The following is a 21,925-nucleotide window of genomic DNA, read 5'->3' as shown; positions in this document are numbered from 1 at the left end:
AAGAAAATCCTATTCAGTAAAAAATTAAAAAACCTGAGCTGCTGCTACCTGAACTGGCAGGTCTTCTTGTGAAATACACCAACAGATGTGTTAATTCTATGAAGCAGAAGGGTAAATACCAGATTTTGTGCTGCATTTCTTCCCTCCACATTTCCCTAAAATTTCAAACACAAGTTTCATGGCACTTTTCTACCTCTAACATAGATAGGTTTATCCTGGGTGTTTATATAGTAAATTACTATATAATTATTTTGAGAATAGCTTTGGATGATTCTAAGGACAAACTCTTACAAAGAAACTCCCACAACAATAAATATGCATATTCTTGAAGCTTGTTGCTAAGAGTAGATGGGACTAGACAGGATAGAGATGACCAAATACATCACCTTTTAAGGAAGACTTTCTATTCTAAGAGAAGTCAACTACATATTGCTTGGAATCCCACAGCTAATTATTCCAAGAATTCTTGATTAATCTGCATAAGGAACAAAAGATCTGCGATAGTACTTGAGTTCAGAGGCAGTAGTAACATCATCATAGTTAAGATCACTAGGCAAGAATACTGTGATGTTGTGATGTGGAGACGTTTTTTAGACAAGAGTCTACAGATAAACTGTTGTTACAGTAATGCTTAGTAGTGAAATTATTATAAGAGTTGCCACTTAATTCAAAGAAAATTGAAATTGGGTGCAACTCAAGATATTTGCATTAGCTGCTATTATGTAGTAGGTGACTACATTTCCATTTTTAGTGACTATATGTCTAGACAATACAATCACTGGAATGTAAAGATTCAGTTGACTAAATATCTATCTTTTGATGAGTTGAATATCTATTTAGATTCTGTTGGCTGCGTTGAATAGGTATCCACTTGCTCAGAGAGCTAATTTAAATATAGATTCCTGCATTTAGATCTTAGTGAACCATTGAATAAGTTATAAGTTTTTAAAAACATCAGAAACATTTAGCATGCAGCACAGGATTATGAAAACAACTAGGGATGTTCTCGAGTCAAATTATTGTAACATGTTATCACAGAAGCACAGGCAGGTACTTAAGCCTCTTGCAGGAGTCACGCTTCTGGCACTCATTGTCTCGTTTGACGTCATCTCACACCACGAAGAGTGCAATCCTTCATGCATGATGAATTGAGCCATAGTTAAAATAGTATGTATTGCTAAGGATTTTCTTACCCAATACCATCAAATAAAACATCCTTACCATTTTTGCAATGAAAGTGTCTGAAGCTCTGCATGGCCTTCTCTTAGGATGTGGTAATAGAGGAATGTCTGAGGATGGAGCCTGCTGGTTCCTCACTTACTTCCAGATCGGTGTTCATCACAATTCCAGATGTGTGGCAGCTGGGGGACCTGGCACTGCCAGACAGAACTGCTCTTATATAGCTGGAGACACATTTCATCCCCAGAAGATAAAATCTTGTCTGATAGAAGGAAACTGGTAATCCAGAATTCCTTAGGAGGGAACAGCAGGTAGTGACTGAACACCACCATTCTTGTTAATAACTAAAGAGTTACACCAGCTTGATGCATGTGTTCAAAAATCTAGACAACAAATACATAATAACTTAATTTCTCAGTTTTCGATCTCCTATGCTGTATCTTTTTGGCTCTGTTTCTTCCAAAAGCAAATGTCAAATAATAAAGACTGGATGAAGGACTGTTGACTAGAAATGGACATCCTTGCCTACATGCTCATAATTCTTAATTTCAGCAGTGGAGATACTCTGGGACTAAGGGAAATAAGCTGATACTTTAATTAGTGTTCAATTCTCCATACATGTGTAAGTCCATATGTATGCATCAGCATCTGTCTGTAGAGAATTTCTGTGGCTGACAGTTGGTTTGCTGATGAGAGTTGAAGAATCACCACCAAGGGAAAATTCTGCAGAATCTCAAGTCCCTGTAGATTTTAAAGGCAGAATGCTAGATAACTAATACAATTAGCATTAAAGCTGAGAAACACAGCTTTCTGGCAACAGGTTTTCACCTCAGCAAGTCTTGCTATATTATTGTTTTGTTTACTATATTACTAATTGTTATTGATTATTAACAATAAATCAATTACTATTTATCAATATGAATTCGGAGTGGACCTCCAAAACACTTTATGAGTAGACATAATGATCTGATGTGTTAACAAAGACCAATTTTTAATTTTTTTTTAGCAACTTGAGAGAGCAATATGTATTACCCATTTTGCCTGTTAACCATTACCCTGTTTCATAGTGCCTCTTTCTCTCTACTCTCGCTGTTCACTCCTTAGTTGCAGTTTCAGGGACAGTCCCTCTCCCAATAGTGTTTCCCTTGCCCACACACTACTCCATGCTCTGCATTCCCCAGTTTCTTCTTCAGCGCTCCTGGATCCTCTCTGGCCATCTCCACATTTAACAAAGGAGATTCTGTCAATATATTCCACTTTTATCTAATCCCTGGAAACACTCCCAGATTGCCTTTTTCTCCTCCCAGTCTGCAGAGAAAACTACTTCTCTTATCCCTTCCATGGTTATTCCCTAGCAACTTCCTGAAGTTCTTGAACAGGGACATGATACCTTCAATTTTGTTTTTCCTTGCTACTGTCTTCTGAGGAGTAGCTAGTTGAAACCTCAGCCATTTTTACTGTGAACTCAAGGCCAGACATCCAGAGCTTAAATAAAGTATGTCTGACCAGTTTGCTTTTTTTACACTATTAAAAAAATGGATATCTCCTGCTCTGTTATTTTTCTTGTAGTGTTTTTGTGGGTTTTTTTGTTGGTGGTGAGTTTTTTGTTTGTTTGTTTGTTTGTTTGTTTGTTTTTAATAATTTATGAGGCCTTTTATCATTCCAGTTGCATGGCACATCATGGATACTGATTGATAACTACTACATAGAAAGATGAGATTTTGAAGAGTGCTTGTTTTTACTAAAAATTGACAGGGTTAATAAAAGCATAGAAAATTTTGAACTTTGAACCAGAAAATACTTATAATCTGAGCTAAATCTTTGAATGGAATATAGACAATAACAGTATAAGAAGAGGGAACATACTTCTACTGTAAAAAACTCATACTTAACTTTTAAAGTGCCTCCAACCCACACACACACAGAAGTGTCAAATACGCAGTATAACTGAAATAAATTTAGAGAGTGTAATGTGATGAAATGAAGAATAGACACTGTGAACCAAGAAAAGGAGAAGCTGATGTTTTGTACTATTTTTATTATTAGACTAGAGAGCAACTCTTAATCATGCAACCAGAACTGTGCCAAAATTTCATGTGCATACCAAGATAAAGAAAGTAATGTGTGAACAAAGAAGATATAAGTTTGTTTGAAAAAAAACTTCTAGAGAATTGCCTTGAAGAGCACCCATAAAGTATGTTGAGAATAAGTGTAAAACAAAAGAGTCAATAAGGGAAGCAGAACTAAACATTTGGCAATCTGTATCTTAGTTACAGGCCTTGCCTTCCAGTTGTTTCAAAATGTAATACTCTATTAGATGATCACTGTTATAACTTCCCCTCTTTCTCATTCCTCCATGTAGCTGTTCAGTAAAAAAAAAATGTACACTGGAATATCAAAGGTGTGTTGAAAGCTGCCGAATGAATTTCTAAGTGATGACGGAAGTTTAAACAGGCAATATCCTTTAAGGAAATGTCTTCTATTGCATCTCAAACAATCTTCTCAGTTCCTGAGCTATAAGAATACTGCAGTCATGAAGAATTAATGTAAATGTGCACTTTTTGCCATTTGCACTTTCTGTCATTTTGCCGTATATTAAAATGTAGCTTACACTGTAAGGAAATATCCAAGGGAATGCAAGAACACTCTGTGTATGTATTGCTCATCCAAGCTGAAGAATGATATAGTCATTAAAGTCAGAATAGCAGAAAGAAGCAATCATCAACCTGTTTCTGTTTGCTCAGCCTGAAGTATACAGACTTCTTATTTCATATTCCTGCTCTCTGTCTAAATACTTTAATCAAATATACCAGATACAGATTAAAAAACGCAAGCACACTGCATACAAATCTGCTGTTTTTATGGACAGAATGTACCTGTGTACAGCAGTGATGTCATGAAATTTCCAAGACACTATTAGCAATCTCAATATGCTACCAACACAGTGACCCTTGCTAGTACACAGGAGTAGCAAGTAGATGTCCGTACTAAATTCACTTAAAAAAATAGCAATTTCTTAACGCAGAAAAACAGCATAAACCAAGTAATATTTGTGGATGGAGACCTGACATAATCTTGAATATACAGCTCTGCTTCTACTCTATCAGCTCTCCTACTTCAGCATTTGGATCCACAAAATTTGTTCATGCTCAAAATTGTAAAACTGAGGAGAGAAGGAAAGAAGGAAGGAAGGAAGGAAACCATATAACTTCATTATCCATGAATGGAGTGATAAATTGTGGATATGAAGAATATGTATACTATTTTAATACATACCGTATGTCCTGCTGAATACTTAGTATAAAACTTCTCTTACTTAAAGTTAGTTTAATAAGAAACAACTGTTAAAGAAACCCAGAAGAAGAGAAAAAGCAGTAACACAGGCAGGTGATGGCAGCTAGTTTAAAAGAGTGTGTGCTCTTCAGAAACTAGAAACAAGGAAAGTCATAATGCCAGAACTGACATGCAGGTAGGTTTTGTGAAAGTATGCAGACAGACATACATGAAAAAGCTAACACAATAATATGCTCGCTGGCACAGTGACTGACAAATGGGAAATGCAGAGCATGGAATTGGCTAGCTGTTGGCTGATGTCTACACAGACTTCAAGGGTTCCCTTTGAGCACACTCCAAAGAAAATCTGTGCTGGGCTCAGGGCAGCAGTGGACATGCTGACATCTCCAGAGTATCTGCCTATCACACTTACCTACAGCAGCAAGCTTTATGGCAAAGAAATTCCCTGGCAGCTTTTTATTATCCATTTGCATTTGTACCTCAAGACATGACAAAGAATCCAAATTTGCCCGGCCCTTTATCTCTGTACGTCCTTAGAGGTGAAATTACTACAGAATGAAAAATTCAATGGGACTGATTTCTACTGGTGTAGAAACTTTTCAGTGCTGTCCATAACTGCCTGATCATCACCAGTTACTACTTATGTTTCTGCTTCTTTCCAGTGATTTCTGGTTCACAGGTTGCTTCAGAATAGTAAGAAATGATCTTTTACTCTTTTGAGTCACCCCAAAAATCATTTAGAGGTTTTCTTTCACTCACTTAATGCTGTCCTGTGAACCTAACAGTTTTCCTTTGTACTCAACTATGGACAACATAAAGGGCTGATTACCACAGTAAGTCTGAAGTTATAACTAATTGGAACAAATCAGACATGCAGGAGTCCATAGTACTCTAATGATGGCATTGGGACTTTAGAATTGACTATTTGAATTTATTTTTAATTGATTTATAGAAGAATTAGTAAGAATGATACTCAGCATTAATATGTAGGTTTATCTGAAAATAATGCCTCCAATTAATTTTCATGGAAATTACAACAGATGTAAAGAGCACAATGATACTATTTGATAGAGCAAATTCTCAGCTACAAAACAGTACTTTTCAGGATGGTCACCAGTATTAGCTGTGCAGTTTAGCCAGCAATGAACAAGGCCTGCAAGCTGTGTTTATAGAAATATGCACCAGTAGAGGTGACACACTGTCACTATCACCACATACACCACTCACCATCTCACTGTGCTCACATTCACTGTTAGGTCTCCATGAACATTCAGCAAGCACTGATGAATGTCAATGAGTCCCATTTAATTCACACAGAGGATTTCAAGGACACACCTACTTTCATCTGCACTTCCATGTCAGACAACATTTTGTCAGACTGCCCCTCTGCTGCCAGCTATCCCACAGCAACAACATGCAACGGAATATTGGTTGGAAGGTTCAGCTTTCTACTGTCCTTCCTACTGGAAATTTGTTACCCAATGATAATTGGCCCAGTTCACTCTATGGTTCAGATCTTCCCTTTCCTAATTTTGATCAGACACCTAAATTTTAAATGATGTGAGGTTTGTGAGTAGAGTTTTCCTTGACTAAGCAAAATATTTCATGCTAGCACACTGTTACAACTTCTCAGTAATGAGAAGGAGGATGAAAGAAAGGACCAAGAGTCAACTTCATTTATTCACTTCAAAACTGCAAGGAACTGAACAGTTCTCTGTTGACTGCAGGGTGGATTTCTTAGCTATGGAGTATTAAACAAGAGAAGGCATGGTGGGTGTCTTCTGGTATTTTCCCTGAGTGATGAATATAGAGCACACTAGATCCACAATAGAGAAGTATATCAGTGCCAGTGGCAGGACTGGACTGCTTGGTGGGGCACCACACATCTCAGCTCTTTTATATACAGGCATTTTTACTTCATTAGTCACCCAGTCTATGGATATTGAAATTTCACTGTGTTTTCAGATCAACTTCATTTGTTTGCGTTATACCGTCTCATCTATCCAATAATTTTTCTTTTACTCTTGCCAAACTTTTAACAGTAATTTGTTCTCATAGGTAAAGAATTCCATTCTAAAGTTGAAAGGCTTGTCCTTTGCTTATTCATATCTGGTGATATCTAATTCTTTCTTTACTGACTCAAATTGTCATTAAAATTCAAATAATTTTTGTGCACAGAATTTGTAAATGTCTTTCTTTTTGATCAGTGCTAGTTCATAAGCATTCAGCAGATTTTCTGTGCTTCGTATTTGCATGGCATTTGTTTTAGCTGGTTTTGATATACTTTCTAATTTGCTTCTCTTTACATAACTACTCGTGCAATTTCTGTAATTTGTCCTTGAAAATAATGTGGCCTTGCACTTGTTTAAAGAACATAAGACAATGAAATGGAAGAGACTTGGAAAAACAGATGAAAAATATTCAGTGAACAGACCTCTTGACTTGTCATGATCTTTGGGAGTATGTATGAATAATAGTCGCAGTACGATTATTGGGTTTTTTTTCCAGTTTGTCTACTTCAGAATCTATAGGCTACTCTTCTTAATAAAAGTGATTATAAATATGAACTGAAATTTGTAAGAAACTGTGTCCTAGTAAGAAATTTGTCCTCGTAAGCCCCAGATTGGCACCATTCTATCTGTAACATCTGCAAAAATCAACAAAGCAAGAGGTCTTTGTTTTTAAATAATTTCCAAGGCTTCTTTATTGCTTACATACTAAATGGACAGTTTTATGAAAGGAACATTTAAAATAAGAGTTTTTACTTCTGGAGAGTAGTCTTGTGAGTGAAAGACTACACTATTAAAGAGAGAGGCTTTCATCATTCATTAGGATGTATTATCTTATTTCACCAGACTGCTCGACACCTTAAGGACACACTGGTGATGAACATGAAGTTCCTACACTACAACACTGCCTACTAGTGTTGCACAGGACAGTACATCTGGCCTAGCCTTTAGCAGCAAAACTCCCTTACTTTGCAGCAGGACACTTGGTAGAGTGACACATAATCCTCCATTTGTCACCATTTTCCATTATTTTCTGCCTAACTACCTGAACCAATTCTGTTTTTTCAACCTAAGATTTAGTTATATACTTACGTTATGTATACACACACAAATTATTTTACATTTTTAAAAAATACTGAAATTAAAAAAAGCCAACCAACTGGGCATGCAGATCAAACATAGAGTCCAGTATGTCAAAATGGTGATGCAAAGTTACTGCAATTTCCTTTCCAGACATTTGCTACAGCCAGCTTCCTTTCTGCCCAGATGAAACTAAAGAAAACAAGCAGTGATGTAAAGTTGCAAGGGCAATGCAGTTAACATTTGCCCACTTGGAAAGAGAAAACCTGATGTGATCAGTATGGGTGCATTACTTGGGCAGCAGGAGCTGTGCTGCTCTGAGCTAAGGCTCTGGCTGCAAGAACATCCTGGGAGACACAACTGCTGCTGGTGGAAGAAATAACTGAATGAAACTGTGCAGCCTACTTCAGTGAGGAAGCAGGTGGTTTTATTGAAATATATGAACAGAAACATTCGTGAAAGGAGGAGGCTGAGTTACTCAAGTCTGAAATAAGTTCATTCAGGCTTTGACAGGAAAATTTCTGTCCAATATATTATTCACTGATATTATACAGGCAGCATGGGAAAGAATACATTCAGATGTACAGTCTTGAAACTTGATGTCAGCTCATGCAGAGTGCCAGATTTGATCCAGCATTTGAGAGCAAGTGAGACTACGTGAACTGTCAGAAGCCATTCTGTGTGCCCTGGATCCAAAGGTCCATAAGAAACACTGTTCATCCAGGTTTTTAATGATTTGTTTTAAATTTTAAAAATGTGGAAAAAAACATTCTAGCAAAGCTGTGAGGAAATACAAGTTTGTGACGTAGTTTTACCTAATAGAGATGTCTCAATATTAATGTAGCTATTATGTGAAAAATTTGCCCAGAGTAAGCTTCAGATCATAACTTGAAATTTATCACATTCTTTTTTTTAAAGTGCTTATAATTCTGGCTGAACATCTATGTAATTGGAAATATTTACAACAGAGCTGCAAGAGAGACACACAATGCAGCATTCTCTTTTGTGACATAACAAAACTGTTTGCAGGATTTTACTTAGCAAATATGGATTTATATATGAATATGCAATTAATTGGCAATTTTCATTTAAAAAAAAACAGAATAATAATGGCTTTTACACAATTAGTGTTTAAAGTTATCTCTGCAGAAACCATACTTGTATTTCTGAAATGATTGCCACATTCAAAATATACGTAGCAAACTGCCTCAGCAAATGCAGAGGCATTGCATGTTAACTCTCAAGGGAACTGGCATAGCACCAACCTAGACACTCATACATCCATTCACACGTGCCTTATAGCTCCTGTCTCCCTCACTTCCACCTCCTTTTCTAGTAAATTCCTGGGGCTGCAGGCTAATCCTTAAAAATACCTTCTGTCACTTTTCTGGATGCAATAGTAATGGAAACCTGTACACATTTCACACACATCTGTAAATATTGAGAAGTTCAGTTCCTAACTCACACATCATATATTCAGCTCTTTGTAATGCCATGATTTGAAAATCCACCTACCCAGTCTGATGAATCATTCAACCACTCTTTGTAGCACAGAGAAAATTTAGTAGTGGGCTCTCTCAGTGATTCTGTGACTCACTAACCTTTTTTTTGTTGTTGTTGTTATTGTTGTTGTTGTTGTTGCTACTAACATGCTCATTTAAAAGTGAAAGATCCAATACAGTTTTGTAGGTTAACTCCTGAATGCTGACTAGAAGGACTTTGTCATAATGACAATGCTGAGGTTTGCTTCCACTGAGCATAAATGCCAGCCAGCTCATTGGTTTAATCTGTGATTGAGATTGGGTTTTTGCAGCAGTAAAGCAACAACAACATGTTTCCATATGGCAATACTGTTTGATCAGCTCCTTAGCCAACTGAAATCAGAGGTGCCAGTACTGTTGGAGTGATTTGTAGCAGCTGAAGACCTGGCATAGCTGAGGCCAGGGGTACAGCAGCACATGATGGATATTCCTGAGGAAATAATTCCTTCACTGATACATGGATCATCTGGGGTGTTCTGGGACATGGTGGGAAGGTGAGAGCCAGAATGCTCCTCGTGCCATAGTTGGGTGATACGGGCAGAAAGCAGTGCAGTGCAAGTGCCATATTCAGGTCCCAGTTTCTCCCCAGTAGCACAGTGGGATAGAAGAGTCAGATCCTTCACATCTTAAACAACAATCCTAACAAAATAGCCAGTGAGAACCACCACAGCGTATAAACCAGTTATTTTAATGTGTCTCATGTTGTAAAAATTGCCAACATAGAGTGAAAGCAAAAACTCATCTCTGGAAATTGACACCAAATGCCCACAACCAGTTCCAGCTAGGATCCCCACTCCTCCTGCCTGCCTGGGTGCAAATCAACAACTGGTTTTAAAGTCAGTGATGTTACACTGCACTACAATTAGTGCAAAACAGGAAATTCAGTAAAATTGTTTACCAGCCATGATAATTAATGCAGAAGAGAACAGAACAGTCTTGCCCAATTCCTCAGTTGAATCATGGCAATGCATGTCATGTGAGAAAAAAACTACAAACAGACACATTGACTTAAATTTAACCCTTCATTCCCTCAAGACATCCACCAACTTCAAAGACTATTCTGTGAAACATATTTAAGTCACAGGCTTGTAATAAAATACAAGTTTTAATTACAAACTAGATTCTTTGCTTAATGTTTTGAAAGCCTATCTACATAAACTGTCTCATTAAAATGAAGGTGAGAAAAATGCTCATCAATTTGTTTTTCACTGAGAACATTCTTCAAGTCAGAGAGACAAAGGTCAACTGAAATTCTGAGCCTAACTTTTAAATTACTCAGTGGTAAAGGAGCCTGTATGCAGAATACACAGAAATGCACAACAATGCTTGCAACATTTGTATGCTTTTAATTTCAAGCCAAAAAATTGTTGCAATGTTTTCTTGGATTTTGTTTTGTACAGTTTTGTTTACAGAGGATACATCTACCACTGTACCTCAGATTTGAGAAATTTGTACTGAAGTTCCCTCTTCAAAAGTCAGATCACACTTTTTATTATCTCTTTATTACAAAATCATGAGGCAGCTCTGGTGAGCAGATAGGATGAAGAGCATCAATTAAAGCATTTGGAGAAATTTGTTTGTACTTGTCACTAAAAGATCTATGGCACAGTTCAGTTCCACTTGCTCTCTGAATCTCACATCCAGCTTTGGCAATGCAAAAAATCAATTTTTCTGTTTAAGCCAGTGCAAGCCAAGGAGAAACATCCTGAATTTCGCATAAAAGGATAAAATAGAGGATTGAGCCAAACATCTTATAACTTCACAGTTGCTGCACTAACACAGAAAAGAATTTACCCCACTGTCTCATTTAAATAGGTAGAAAACAAACAGGCCTCAATACATAACACGCTTTCTGACATAAATACTATGATTGCCATCCATTAAGCAATAAAAATAATAGGTTGTTGTAATTAAAGGAGTGCAAAAAGGACACAACACCTATTCCTGTTCCAATTCATTTCTACTATTTCTCTTCTTTTTCCCCTTTTCTCCCCCTCATCAACCTAGTACAGAAAAGTCACTAATTCCCAGCATTTGATGTTCTGAACTTTCTCTCATATTGTTGTGTGAAGATGTTGCCCCGAATTTACAACTTCTTTGTGTTCAGGAGAACTGAGGATCTGGAGAATTAAAATCAAATTAAATGCAGCCAGAAGGATGTTAGATGATGTATTTAGATGTAAACTGACACGTGATAAAATTCCTTTGGTTTGCAAACAGAAAACAACCCATCCCTGAAATGAAATTCTCTCACCTGTGAATGATGTGGTATCTCTGCAAATAATCCAGGGAAAGTGCCAGCTCACAGATGTACAGTTTGACGGTTCCTTCGTTAAAGTGAACGTTCTGCTGCAAATGGTACCTGAGGTCTCCTCCAAGCAAGAGATCAACCACCATGAACATGTCTTCTTCATCTTGAAAAGAATACCTGGAAGAAGTAAATACAGCTGAGATTTCAGGTCAGACAAGCAGTTGCAGCATGCTCTAGCATAGCTCTCAGAAGTAGTTCTGTTCAAGGCAAGTTCATGATTTGCTCAAAAGGCCCACACTGATTTCTCCACTGTGGCAGTCCAATTCCATGGCCAAACTTTCTTTGATTGCTGTAGGACTCTGTGTCCAAGCAGAGCTTGGGTCACTGCAGCACAAGTGTTTTAACCATAACTAAGCACCTTAATGTTGATAAACTGCATTTAAAATACTCTTTAGTTTTCTACATTTTAACAGAACCGTATAGACATTCAGTCAGCAAAATAGCTTATTATGTAGTAGCAATAAAATAGAAGACCTTGAAACATATTTGGTATTAGATGTATCTGCCTGTAGCGCAGTACCTATGGAAGATAACTTTACAAGATCAAGAACTGCTGTCCCAGTGGTATATTCCATATTCAGTAAATATACACAGCACCATAGCTGAGTATTTTCTATAGCTTCTAGCATAATTCCAAATTCAACAAGAAATAACACTGCAGTTTTGCTGCTTAACAATACATTTTTTTTTCAGCCTGCAACTTACATCTTGGAAAATGACAGAGCCTTCATGATTACCAATTAAATTCTTTTGAACACTTTCCCAGAACTGCACACTGAATACTATGAGGGCCAAATTCTGGTCTGATTTAAATCCTGTAAACCCAAGAGTGTAGCCAGCCAATGTGTTGTGTACACAGAGCTCGGGTAAGCAGGATTTTCCATCTGTTTCTACTTACCTTGGATAATCTGCCATCACTCTATTTTCTTCCAATCTAAGTAAAATGATAGAAACTCACTGGTTTTTATTTCTGAATGCAGCTAAGACACAGTGTTTTAGATTTCCCAAATGGGGGCGGTGTATACCTTATTTCTTATATGAAGTCACTTTATACTGGTTTGAGAATTCATTTTGTTGTGAAGTTATATTAGCTTACATCAGATGTGAATACAAATGGCTGAGAGGTGATCCAGAATGATAGTTCCTCTTCCATCATTTTTTATCCCATGAGATGTGTAGTATATGTTAGCTAGAGATTCAGTTGTTCTGAACTATAAAATATATAAGGAAATGAAAAAAAAAAAGAGTAGCTTTGCAGGAAAAAAAGTCCAGAAAAGTCTATATTAGATTATTTTAACTGACAGTTACAAATAGTTTTCCTTGCACTCACAGGCCTGCACTTTCTGAAATGAGACACTGTTTAAGATTGCCACAAATGGTTTGTTATGAATTTAAATGTTTTCTATTCTTTCTGAACACAGATCTGAGAAGCAAGTGTCTCTAGGTTACATTCCTGTATGCCTTCCAAATGCTGGGAGGTGAAAGCCATTTTATTTGCATTAAGCTTACTTCTCAGTATGTCAGAATCATAAAGTAGTTGGCACAAGGTATCTGCTCACCTCCAGAGACTCAGAATTTCAGCACACAAGCACTGAAAAGAGAAAACTTCAATTATATTCAAATTAGTCTGAATGTTATGCATTGCTGAGCCTGGAGCAATTGCAAAAAGACTAAATACATTGTTATGTTTAACGGTCTTTTTTCTTTTTTCTTTTTCTTTTTTTGATACTGCTTTATTTTTAAATGAAGTAGTTGTAGCTTTGAGCAGATGTAACGAGAAATGTTAACTTCTTTTTTCAGCTACTACTTAAGTAAAGAGTAGATTTTGTCTGGTTCCCTTTTATGTTATAAGAAAAGGAAAAATAAGTGAAATAAAAAGCCACTGATTGAAAATTCTACTTAAATTTATAAATAAAATACTGCATCTAGTCCAGAATTAAAGATTTTTCATGGTGTCTAGAATCACATGTACACTACACATTGGCTGGCTACACTCTTGGGTTTACAGGATTTAAATCTGTCATTTTGATAGAATGATGTCTGCTCAGGCACAGCTCTTGCAGAGCTCCAAATCTCCTCTCTTTCACTTGGAGCCAGACTTTTCTCCCACTTTTAGTGATATGTATCTGTGGTGACTGCTGATCTTGTCAGAAGAGCCATGTATTCAAATCTGTGTATTTTAGATGAGAGCTGGATAGGTCCAGTTTGAAAGAACGGATGCTATAAATGGATATGTGTAGTATACAGAGCAGACATTTTCACCTGTGCTGAATTATATCACACTTGACACACATCATCATGCGTGTGTAGCCATGGATAATGGTATTTCCCGTGCACAGTCGGTCCAGTTGGCTCACAGTTGTGTGGGTGGCATTTCTCCAATTATCTGGATCAGAGCAGAGTAAGATAAAAAGTGATGGAATAAGACCATTCCAAGAGATTTTCTGGAAAGTAGATGAATTTATTCCAGTGAAATGATGCTCCTACAGCCTAGAGGTGAGTAATGTTTGCCATGGACATGGCAAACAGCAGAAGGCCCCTGGAGTTGATTGCAGTTCCACTAAGTAGCTCCTGCAGATACAGGTTAATGCAGAGCAGGAGCAGCTCCACATTTCACTGTGCAGCTGGGTAGTCCAAAATGCTGTGGCTTGTGCTGTGTGTTAAGGACTCACAGGACCTGGCATATCACCTTCTGACCAGCTTTGTTTGTCAAGATCACAAGCAGTTTTGTCCTCTGTCTATCTACCTTACACAAATCCAATATTCATTCTCTACACAAGAAATGAGCTATTCCCTTTTAGCTTCCTGCTTTTCAGTATTTCAAGAAATAAGTGGTTTTGATTTATTGGTCTAAGAATTGAAATTGACAGCAAGTGAAATATTAGCCACCTGAAAAAATGAATTTCTGAAACCATTGCTGCAGGCTGCGGAGGGGCTGGTGGCAAATTGGCCCTCTGGAGATTAGCTTTTTGAGTAAGCACTATAATTTTACTTCTGCAAGCTTCTTATCTGATCAAAAGCAAATGACATTCAAAAAGGCTGATTGGTTTTTAAGTAAAATCAGAGGTTGTTTGGGATTTTTATGTCAACCAGGTAGCTGAGAAATACTGAACGAATTACAGCCTTGTGACCAATATTGAGTACTACATTACTGTAAAATATATTACTATTCTGCTGTAAAGCCAAGATTTTAAACCTCTCTGAATTGAAAGAGTAAGTGGTTTAGAGTAAAGTTCATTTTTTCTTTTCCTTTTTTTTTTTAGAGTAGTGTAATGAGCCTGTTGTAGGATAACTATTCTAATTACAAAGCTAGCCTCTGCTTCCCCTTGCTTAAAGGAAAGTTTTAATGCATTAGAATAAGCTTTCTTCAAATTAAGATAAAATAATAATGCCCCTAGCAACAGTGAATTGGATTTTTTATTATCTTCAGAGTGGAAGATAAATTACAATTGAACAAAATCTTCCATGGAAATAAACTTAAACAGAGCATGTTCTGAGTTAGTTATATCAGTTTTCTTATTTCTATCTGTATATTTGTTTTAATAATATCTCTTATTGTATTTATATTATATTTTTATTTGTTATTTGTATCTCTGTCTCTCTACAAAGGCAGTTACAGATGTATTATTAAGATAACTTTTCCCCTTCATACTCCATCATCATATTTAGCTAGGGTAATTTTTTGTAGAAATCCTTCTGGATGAAACACCCACTATCCAAAGTTTTTCCAGAGGAAAGGACATAATGATTGATATTTTGTGTTCAATTTTAAGAGTAAAAAACACATTATAAAATTTGCATCATTGAGCCAAAGCCAAACTTCATAAATCCAAGGTGATCAGTTAAAGCAAGACACGAACAGTTCAGATATTCAGATGAGATCTCTGCTCTTTACTGAATATGATAAACGATCAAGAGTTGGTTGCTCCTAATTAGAAAGTTAAAGAAGGATCATTCTCTGGTTTTCTCTTGGCAGCCTTAAGAGCGGGAGGTAATTTTTTTTAACAACATGAAGCCTTCAATGATTGCAGATTTTTCTGTGTGCTGGAAAAGCAGACAGAATGTAGCAGAGCTTGAAGTTCTCTTTCACAGAATCACAAAATGGCCAGGGTTGGAAGGGACCTCAAGGATCATGAATCTCCAATCCCCCTTCCACATGCAGGACCACCAACCTCCCCATTTAATACTAGAGCAGGCTGTCCAGGGCCTCATCCAATCTGGCCTTGAACACCTCTAGTGATGGGGCATTCAATTCCAGAGCAATGCAAAGCACAGAACTGCAACAGTGCACCGGTTCCTAACTTTACAGTCAAAACAAGAAATGCAGTGGCTTTGGAAAGACCCGGCCACATGTCTCAGTGCCTTACGGGGTAATCTCTGTCAGTTCTTGTCAATATCTGTTGTAGGGCTGCTTAGTATTGGCCTGGATTAGCAAAGCCTTGAGGAACCTTTCAAACACAAACTCTAAAAAGGAAAACTCATCTCTAACTTGTGTGACTTCACCTTGTCCAAGAAAGGGCAGGCAACAGTTTAAACTCATTAACTGGTCAGAATGGTCTCCTTCCATGAAATCATGTGGCTGCATCTAGGCTGCCTAGTGGAATCTCATGGAAATTTCTCACATGGGTCTGAAGACAGTGTTAGTTTTAGCACCTTGGTGCTGTCCAGTTTGTGTTTTTTAAGGATAGAAAATCAACATTTTATCTTTCCTTTACAAAGTAAAACACAGAGTCTTAGTATTCCTGCAAAAGGTCAAACCATTGAACAAAAGAAAGGGTTAATTGGTAGTCTACAATGAGGTGTATGTATCAGTTAACAGAGAAACATAAACAGGTTTTATCTGAGTATATAATAAAGAACAATTACAAAATTAGGAAAGTTTCACTGTTTTTGCCTTTAAATCTAAGGATTTTTTTTTTGTTATAATTAGTAAGATAGTATGATAAAAACTAGCAATGTTAATCTCAAAATTTTGGTTTGATTGCTAAAATCAACTTCTATGACATTCAAGTATAGGTTGGTGTACAGCACTTCTTAATATTCAAAGTCATCACCAATGAATTTGTGAAGTTATAGGCAAATTATATCCTCACCATGAACAAGTAACGTATTGCCCTGTGATTAAAAAGATTCTGCTGCAAAGGGCCTATGTAAGAAGACGACATAATTACTGCTCACAGTATCATTATTTCTTCATATGTTTGCCTTGTTGTGTTTTTTCACTAGTCCAGTTTGTGTAACTATGTTGTAGAATTATTCTCATCAACTGTTTGGCAGTAATAGGGCCACCCAAGACTTGCTGTACTGAAAACATACACTTTAGTCAAGCACACTCAAGTCACTTAAAGACTTGAATAATTTGGCACTTGACAAAAATCTTTACACTGAACAGCTAAGGAGAGAAGTAAAACAAAGGTGCAAAACACCTTGTTACATGTATGGAATAGTATAATATAGGCATAGCATAGGCTGCTATAAATGTAAGTGTGCATTAATTATAGGTATGAGAGCCATAAATAACAACTTTGTTCATTCTTCAAGTCATTACAAACTTGCCTGTGTTGAAAAGATAAAATGAAAACTATTATATACGCTATGAGGGGGAAAAGCAAATATTTATTTCATAAAGAAAGAGACATTCAAACTGAGCAAAGAAATGTCAAGTTTGTGTTCACTGCCAAGACAAAGACAAATATCAAGAGAAAAATAACTCAAGATTTATGAACATTGTAAACACAAGTATGCAAGTATTGTGAAACGATGTTTGAAATGTTCCTTCGAAACATCTGTTTTGGTTATATTTCTGCAGATTTCTTTTGCCCTTCTGGAAAAGGGGTAAGCACTGGTTATTGCAATTTGCAATTTGTGCTTGCAAAATATTTAATAGAAGCCTATTGTTGCAAAGAAATGGAAATACTTTTCTTTCCAAGCTCAGAAAAACAAAAGTAATTTCTCCAAATGCTGTTGAGAACAACAGAAGATTACTTCCTTTATAAATATGTAAAACATACCTTCCAAGATTATGTTAAAATCTTCTGAGAACAGAAAAATTCTTCTATAAAAATCAGTTGTTTATGCTTATTTGAAATACCTTATCAAATTCTATCCAGATCAGATGTGACCAAAAGGGATAGCTAAGAAATTGTCTACATAAAAAATAGCCTGAAATGAAATTGAAAGGTGCCAGGAAATTCTGTCTCAAGAAAGATAGAAAGAAATGTGTTGCAGACTCATTTAGAATGGCATATAATTATATAACCAATTATATAATATAATCAATTAACATTGGTTTGTCGATTAAAATCAGTTTAGTATTCATCCACACAAGCTTATTTTCTCTTTTCAGGAGGATGAGGATAGAAGAGGCCACAAACTCTCTGATGTGAAAAACAATTCATTGCCACGTGCACTACCTCAACATTTATCTCAGCCAGGAACACTGCTACCACACAGCAGGCAAGATGCAACGAAGAGTAATTAACTAAAGTTATGAAAAAGCGAGCTAGCTGAGGATGAGGTCATTTGAGTTATGGGTTATGCTAATAACTGTGGATGCTCTGGTGCCTTCTCCAGTATAGTAGAGAAACTACACAATCAATTTTTTGGTTTTCTGTATTAGAAAATGCTCATATCATTCAGATGGTTCCTCTAGAGTGGAGGTGGACAGCTTAGTCAGGGGCTGCACAAGACACATAGTCAAGTGAGATACACATTTTTTATATTGTTATTGAATGGTATTCACTGAACATCAAAAAAAGACTCACAAATAGTTTAGGTCAGAGGGGCTCTCTGGAAGCCACCAAGTTCAATCTCATACTTCATTACTGAGAGATAATTTCAAACATAGGTCAGGTTGCACAAGGCCTTATCCAGCAGAGTTTAGAGAATTTCAAAGGATATAAATTTTCCAGCCTCTGCAATGAGATTGTTCTGGCTAATCACTGAATTTTGAAGAGAAATGTTTTTGCTTATATCCAGCTGGGATTCCCCTTGCTGCACCATATCATTTGTATCACTTGCTTTTTCAGTGTACATCTCTAAAATTGTTTTTCTCTATCTGTAAATGTTGCCATCTTTATGTCACCATCACCACCGCCTTGAGTAGTGGAAGACTGTAATTAGTTTTTTTTCCCCTCAAATTCATCTTCTTTTACGTCTTTCTTCTGCAAACTTAACAGTCCCCCAGTATTTCCTTGCATGCAAAATGATATCAGAGAATATTCTGGTTTGGGAAAGAGCTTAAAGATCATCCAGTTCCAACCCCCCTGACATGGGCAGGGTTGCCACATTCTAGATCAAGTCCCTGTCCACCCTGGCCTTGAATGCCTCCACCCCTAACCATCTTAATGGACCTCCATTGGACTACCTCCAGATCATTGGCATCTCATTTGTACTAGAGGACCCCTAGCTTGGTATAGGACTCCAGGTGGGACATACAACTCTCTGTCACTGGCAACTATGCTTCTGTTACTGACTCTTAGGATGTGCCACATAGTCTTTTCAAAGACTATAAGGACACGAGAATAGAGCTCAGCAGCATCCCATCCTAGCCCTGCTCTTTAGCACAGCAGCAACAATGCTTCTCCAAAATGTAATTAACTTGTGAACGAGAACTTTTTCCAAGACAGACCAGTGCAGGAATTAATATGTGACACTTGCTTAAACCTCCACATACATTTGTTTGGGGGCATAGAACGTTAAAAAAAAAAAAACTTTTGATGCACTGTGAATGTCTGAAAAATCACCAAATCACCACACTGCAAGCAAATTACTCCGACAACACTTTTATGTATGTGATCCATTTTTCCAAGTGGTCCATCTCTAAAAGTACTTTCTGATAATTTGTTTTTCAGGAAAAAATTAATTACTTTTCTGTCTCATTTGCTCATACACTTGTAGATTTAATGGTTGAGTCTCATGATAAAGGCGCATATTATTAGACCCATGATAAAGTACAACTTGCAAATGAATACAAAACAGGCTCACATCTCATTCTGTTTGTTTAAGATATTTTAGTAGAGTTGAACTTAATATCATAAATGTTAATTGTAATTGTTCTGTCTCAGCTGGCATGCCTGCTTTCACCAAGCTCATTCAGTCTTACAGAATCCAAGTTGGGTTCAATCTTCATTAAGCTGTTGGGGTTTTTTTTGTTGGTTTTTTTTTTTTTTGGTTGTCTTCCAAGTGCTTTATCTTTTATATATATTTTGTTAAGGGGATTTTAAAAAATCTCCACTGTCTCCTGTGCTATGCATAGTCTTCTTTAAATAACATACATCACAATTACACGTGAGATCTCTGTTCAGGTTGAGTGAGCAAGAGTATACATAGAAGACACTTGGGATTTCCAGATATTCTTATCTGAATGCAGCATCTAAAATCCATTCAGCTGTATCAGAGATGTGTTGTGACTGACTATACTCATACTTAGTGAATGTTCACCAAGTTCTTAACATTTTGTGTTATAGTCAATGCTAATTTATACCACTTCATATGCACATGGCATTACAGCAGTAGCAATTATTTGTATAGTAGCAGCTAGTCCCCTGCTTGTCACAAACACATCCAATTAACACAAACAACAGACAGTATATATGAAGGACTCAGGAAAACTACTTCTCAGGCAAACAATGCCCCACTACAATGACCTTGAAACCACAGGAAAAATTTAGAGCAAGAACTTACCCGGGGAGGAAGGGAACAAGAAAGAATTCAGTGTTGGACCAAATAGGTAATTAAGGAGTGTGGTCCTTTTTTTATATGAGAAGAGGCAGAGAGAGCTGAGACTGTTCAGCCCAAAGAACAGAAGGCTCATGGTGACTTGTATAAATATGTATGAATGCCTGAAGTAAGGGAAGTAAAGATGGAGCCAGATCCTTCTCAGCAATGCCCAGTGACAGGACAAGAAGAAACGTATACAAAACATGTGAAATTCCATCTGAACACAAGAAAACTCTTTTTCACTGTGAGGGTGGTCCAAAAGTTGACAGAGAACTTGTACATCTTTCATCAGTGAAGACAGTCAAAATTCAACTGCACGTGGTCCTGGCCACCTACTTTAGTTGCAGGTACCCCTGCATAAGCACAAGGGTTGAACTCGATGAACACAAGAGGTTCCTTCCCAACTAAGTGATTCTGTGATCTTCTTATTACACCACCTAACAGACTAACACTTAAAAATGACACTACCTACAAGAAAAAGAGAATCAGATAATAGAGTTCAAGCAGGTATTTTTCTGGTGGAGCATATCCTTTGTTTCCCTTCCCTCTTTCATAAAATCTACTTATATGAGATTCACAATATTTCATTTAGAGGAAGTTTAAAAGTAATGTTGCCAATATTTCTAAATAAAGATTTAATTTAATTACTAAACAAAGATTTCAGGATCAAATAACACAAGGTTTCAAAAATTTAAATCTTAATCTTGGCTGGGGCAACAGGTGCTATTAGAAAGTCATTTGAAGGCCTAGTCTCAAGTGAAATCCAAAGTTTGGCAGGAAATCTATTTATAGGTTACAATAAATGAACTTCAAATCCTCTATTTTTAACTTCAAACACTGTTCTGTTTCAGAAATAATTTTACATAGATGGTTTTTCAGGCTTATGAAGCAAAAACACATCAAAGTTTCAGTACTCACCATTAAGCTTCAATCATTACTAGATTTAACCTTCAGCACATAAAAAACTTAATGGAATGAAAAATAAATGAACATATGTGGGAGAACAGGCATAACTCTTTGCTGTATATAAACTCAGTTACTGCAGTAACTGCATATATGTATCTCTGAGTGAAGCTGCATGAGTTAAGAGACTTAAAGTAGTGGTTTCCTTTTTTATCTGTTGAGGGATAAACCAAGTTTTCTTCTGAACAACATGAAAACCTTCATTTTTCTTTTTATGTGATGGAAAAAAAGGAGGCCAGGTTTGCTCTGAACATATTCACCTTGTGTATATAGTTGTCTCTCTAGAATTGGACAGACTTTCATTTACAACCCTCCCTCTGCCTGACGTTGTAGACTAAAATCTCTCCTTGTATTGCAATGAATGATTTATCTTCTTTTGCTTTTCTTAGGAACACCCAAACGCTTTTCAGCCAGTTTCTCACAGAATGTCTGCCCTTGGTGTATAAAACCCAGCACTTCAAAGGTTTCATTCAAGCAGCGTCTTTTCTTTCTGATATCTTTCTGAAGATAAATTTGTTATTTTAAAACTGAGGTGCTGAAGTGCAATACTTTCAATCATATGCTGATGCCCACTAACATTTTCAGTGAAACTGGACATACCTCTCAATTAGATGCATTCAATTTTTAAAAAATAAAATGACAAAATAAATTAAATGAGTTGGAAAACATTGTTGAATATTTACTATCTCATTTCAGACATATCTTCTAATATAGCATACGAGTTATTTTGAAAGCTTTCCAGGCCCACCAAAGTCACAGTAAATATCTGAATAGTAATGTGAAGAATATAGTACAGAGAAGACCAATCTTAATGTCTAACTGTCATT

The 21,925-nt window shown here is 36.6% G+C and overlaps 1 protein-coding gene across 1 annotated transcript in view; it reads right to left on the bottom strand.

Moving 5' to 3' along the window:
* The window catches only part of STK32B (serine/threonine kinase 32B), a 103,480-nt gene that overhangs the window by 38,793 nt on the left and 42,762 nt on the right, over positions 1-21,925 (bottom strand). Inside the window, exon 3 of the mRNA XM_019614973.1 lies at positions 11,358-11,531. Coding sequence (XP_019470518.1) covers positions 11,358-11,531 — 174 coding nt within the window. The remainder of the gene's footprint in view (positions 1-11,357; positions 11,532-21,925) is intronic.

Source organism: Meleagris gallopavo, chromosome 4 (genome assembly GCF_000146605.3).
Source record: "Meleagris gallopavo isolate NT-WF06-2002-E0010 breed Aviagen turkey brand Nicholas breeding stock chromosome 4, Turkey_5.1, whole genome shotgun sequence".
Classification (NCBI taxonomy): Eukaryota; Metazoa; Chordata; class Aves; order Galliformes; family Phasianidae; genus Meleagris; species Meleagris gallopavo.
The sequence above is the reverse complement of the archived record's forward strand: the minus strand, read 5'-3'. Positions and strand labels throughout refer to the sequence as shown.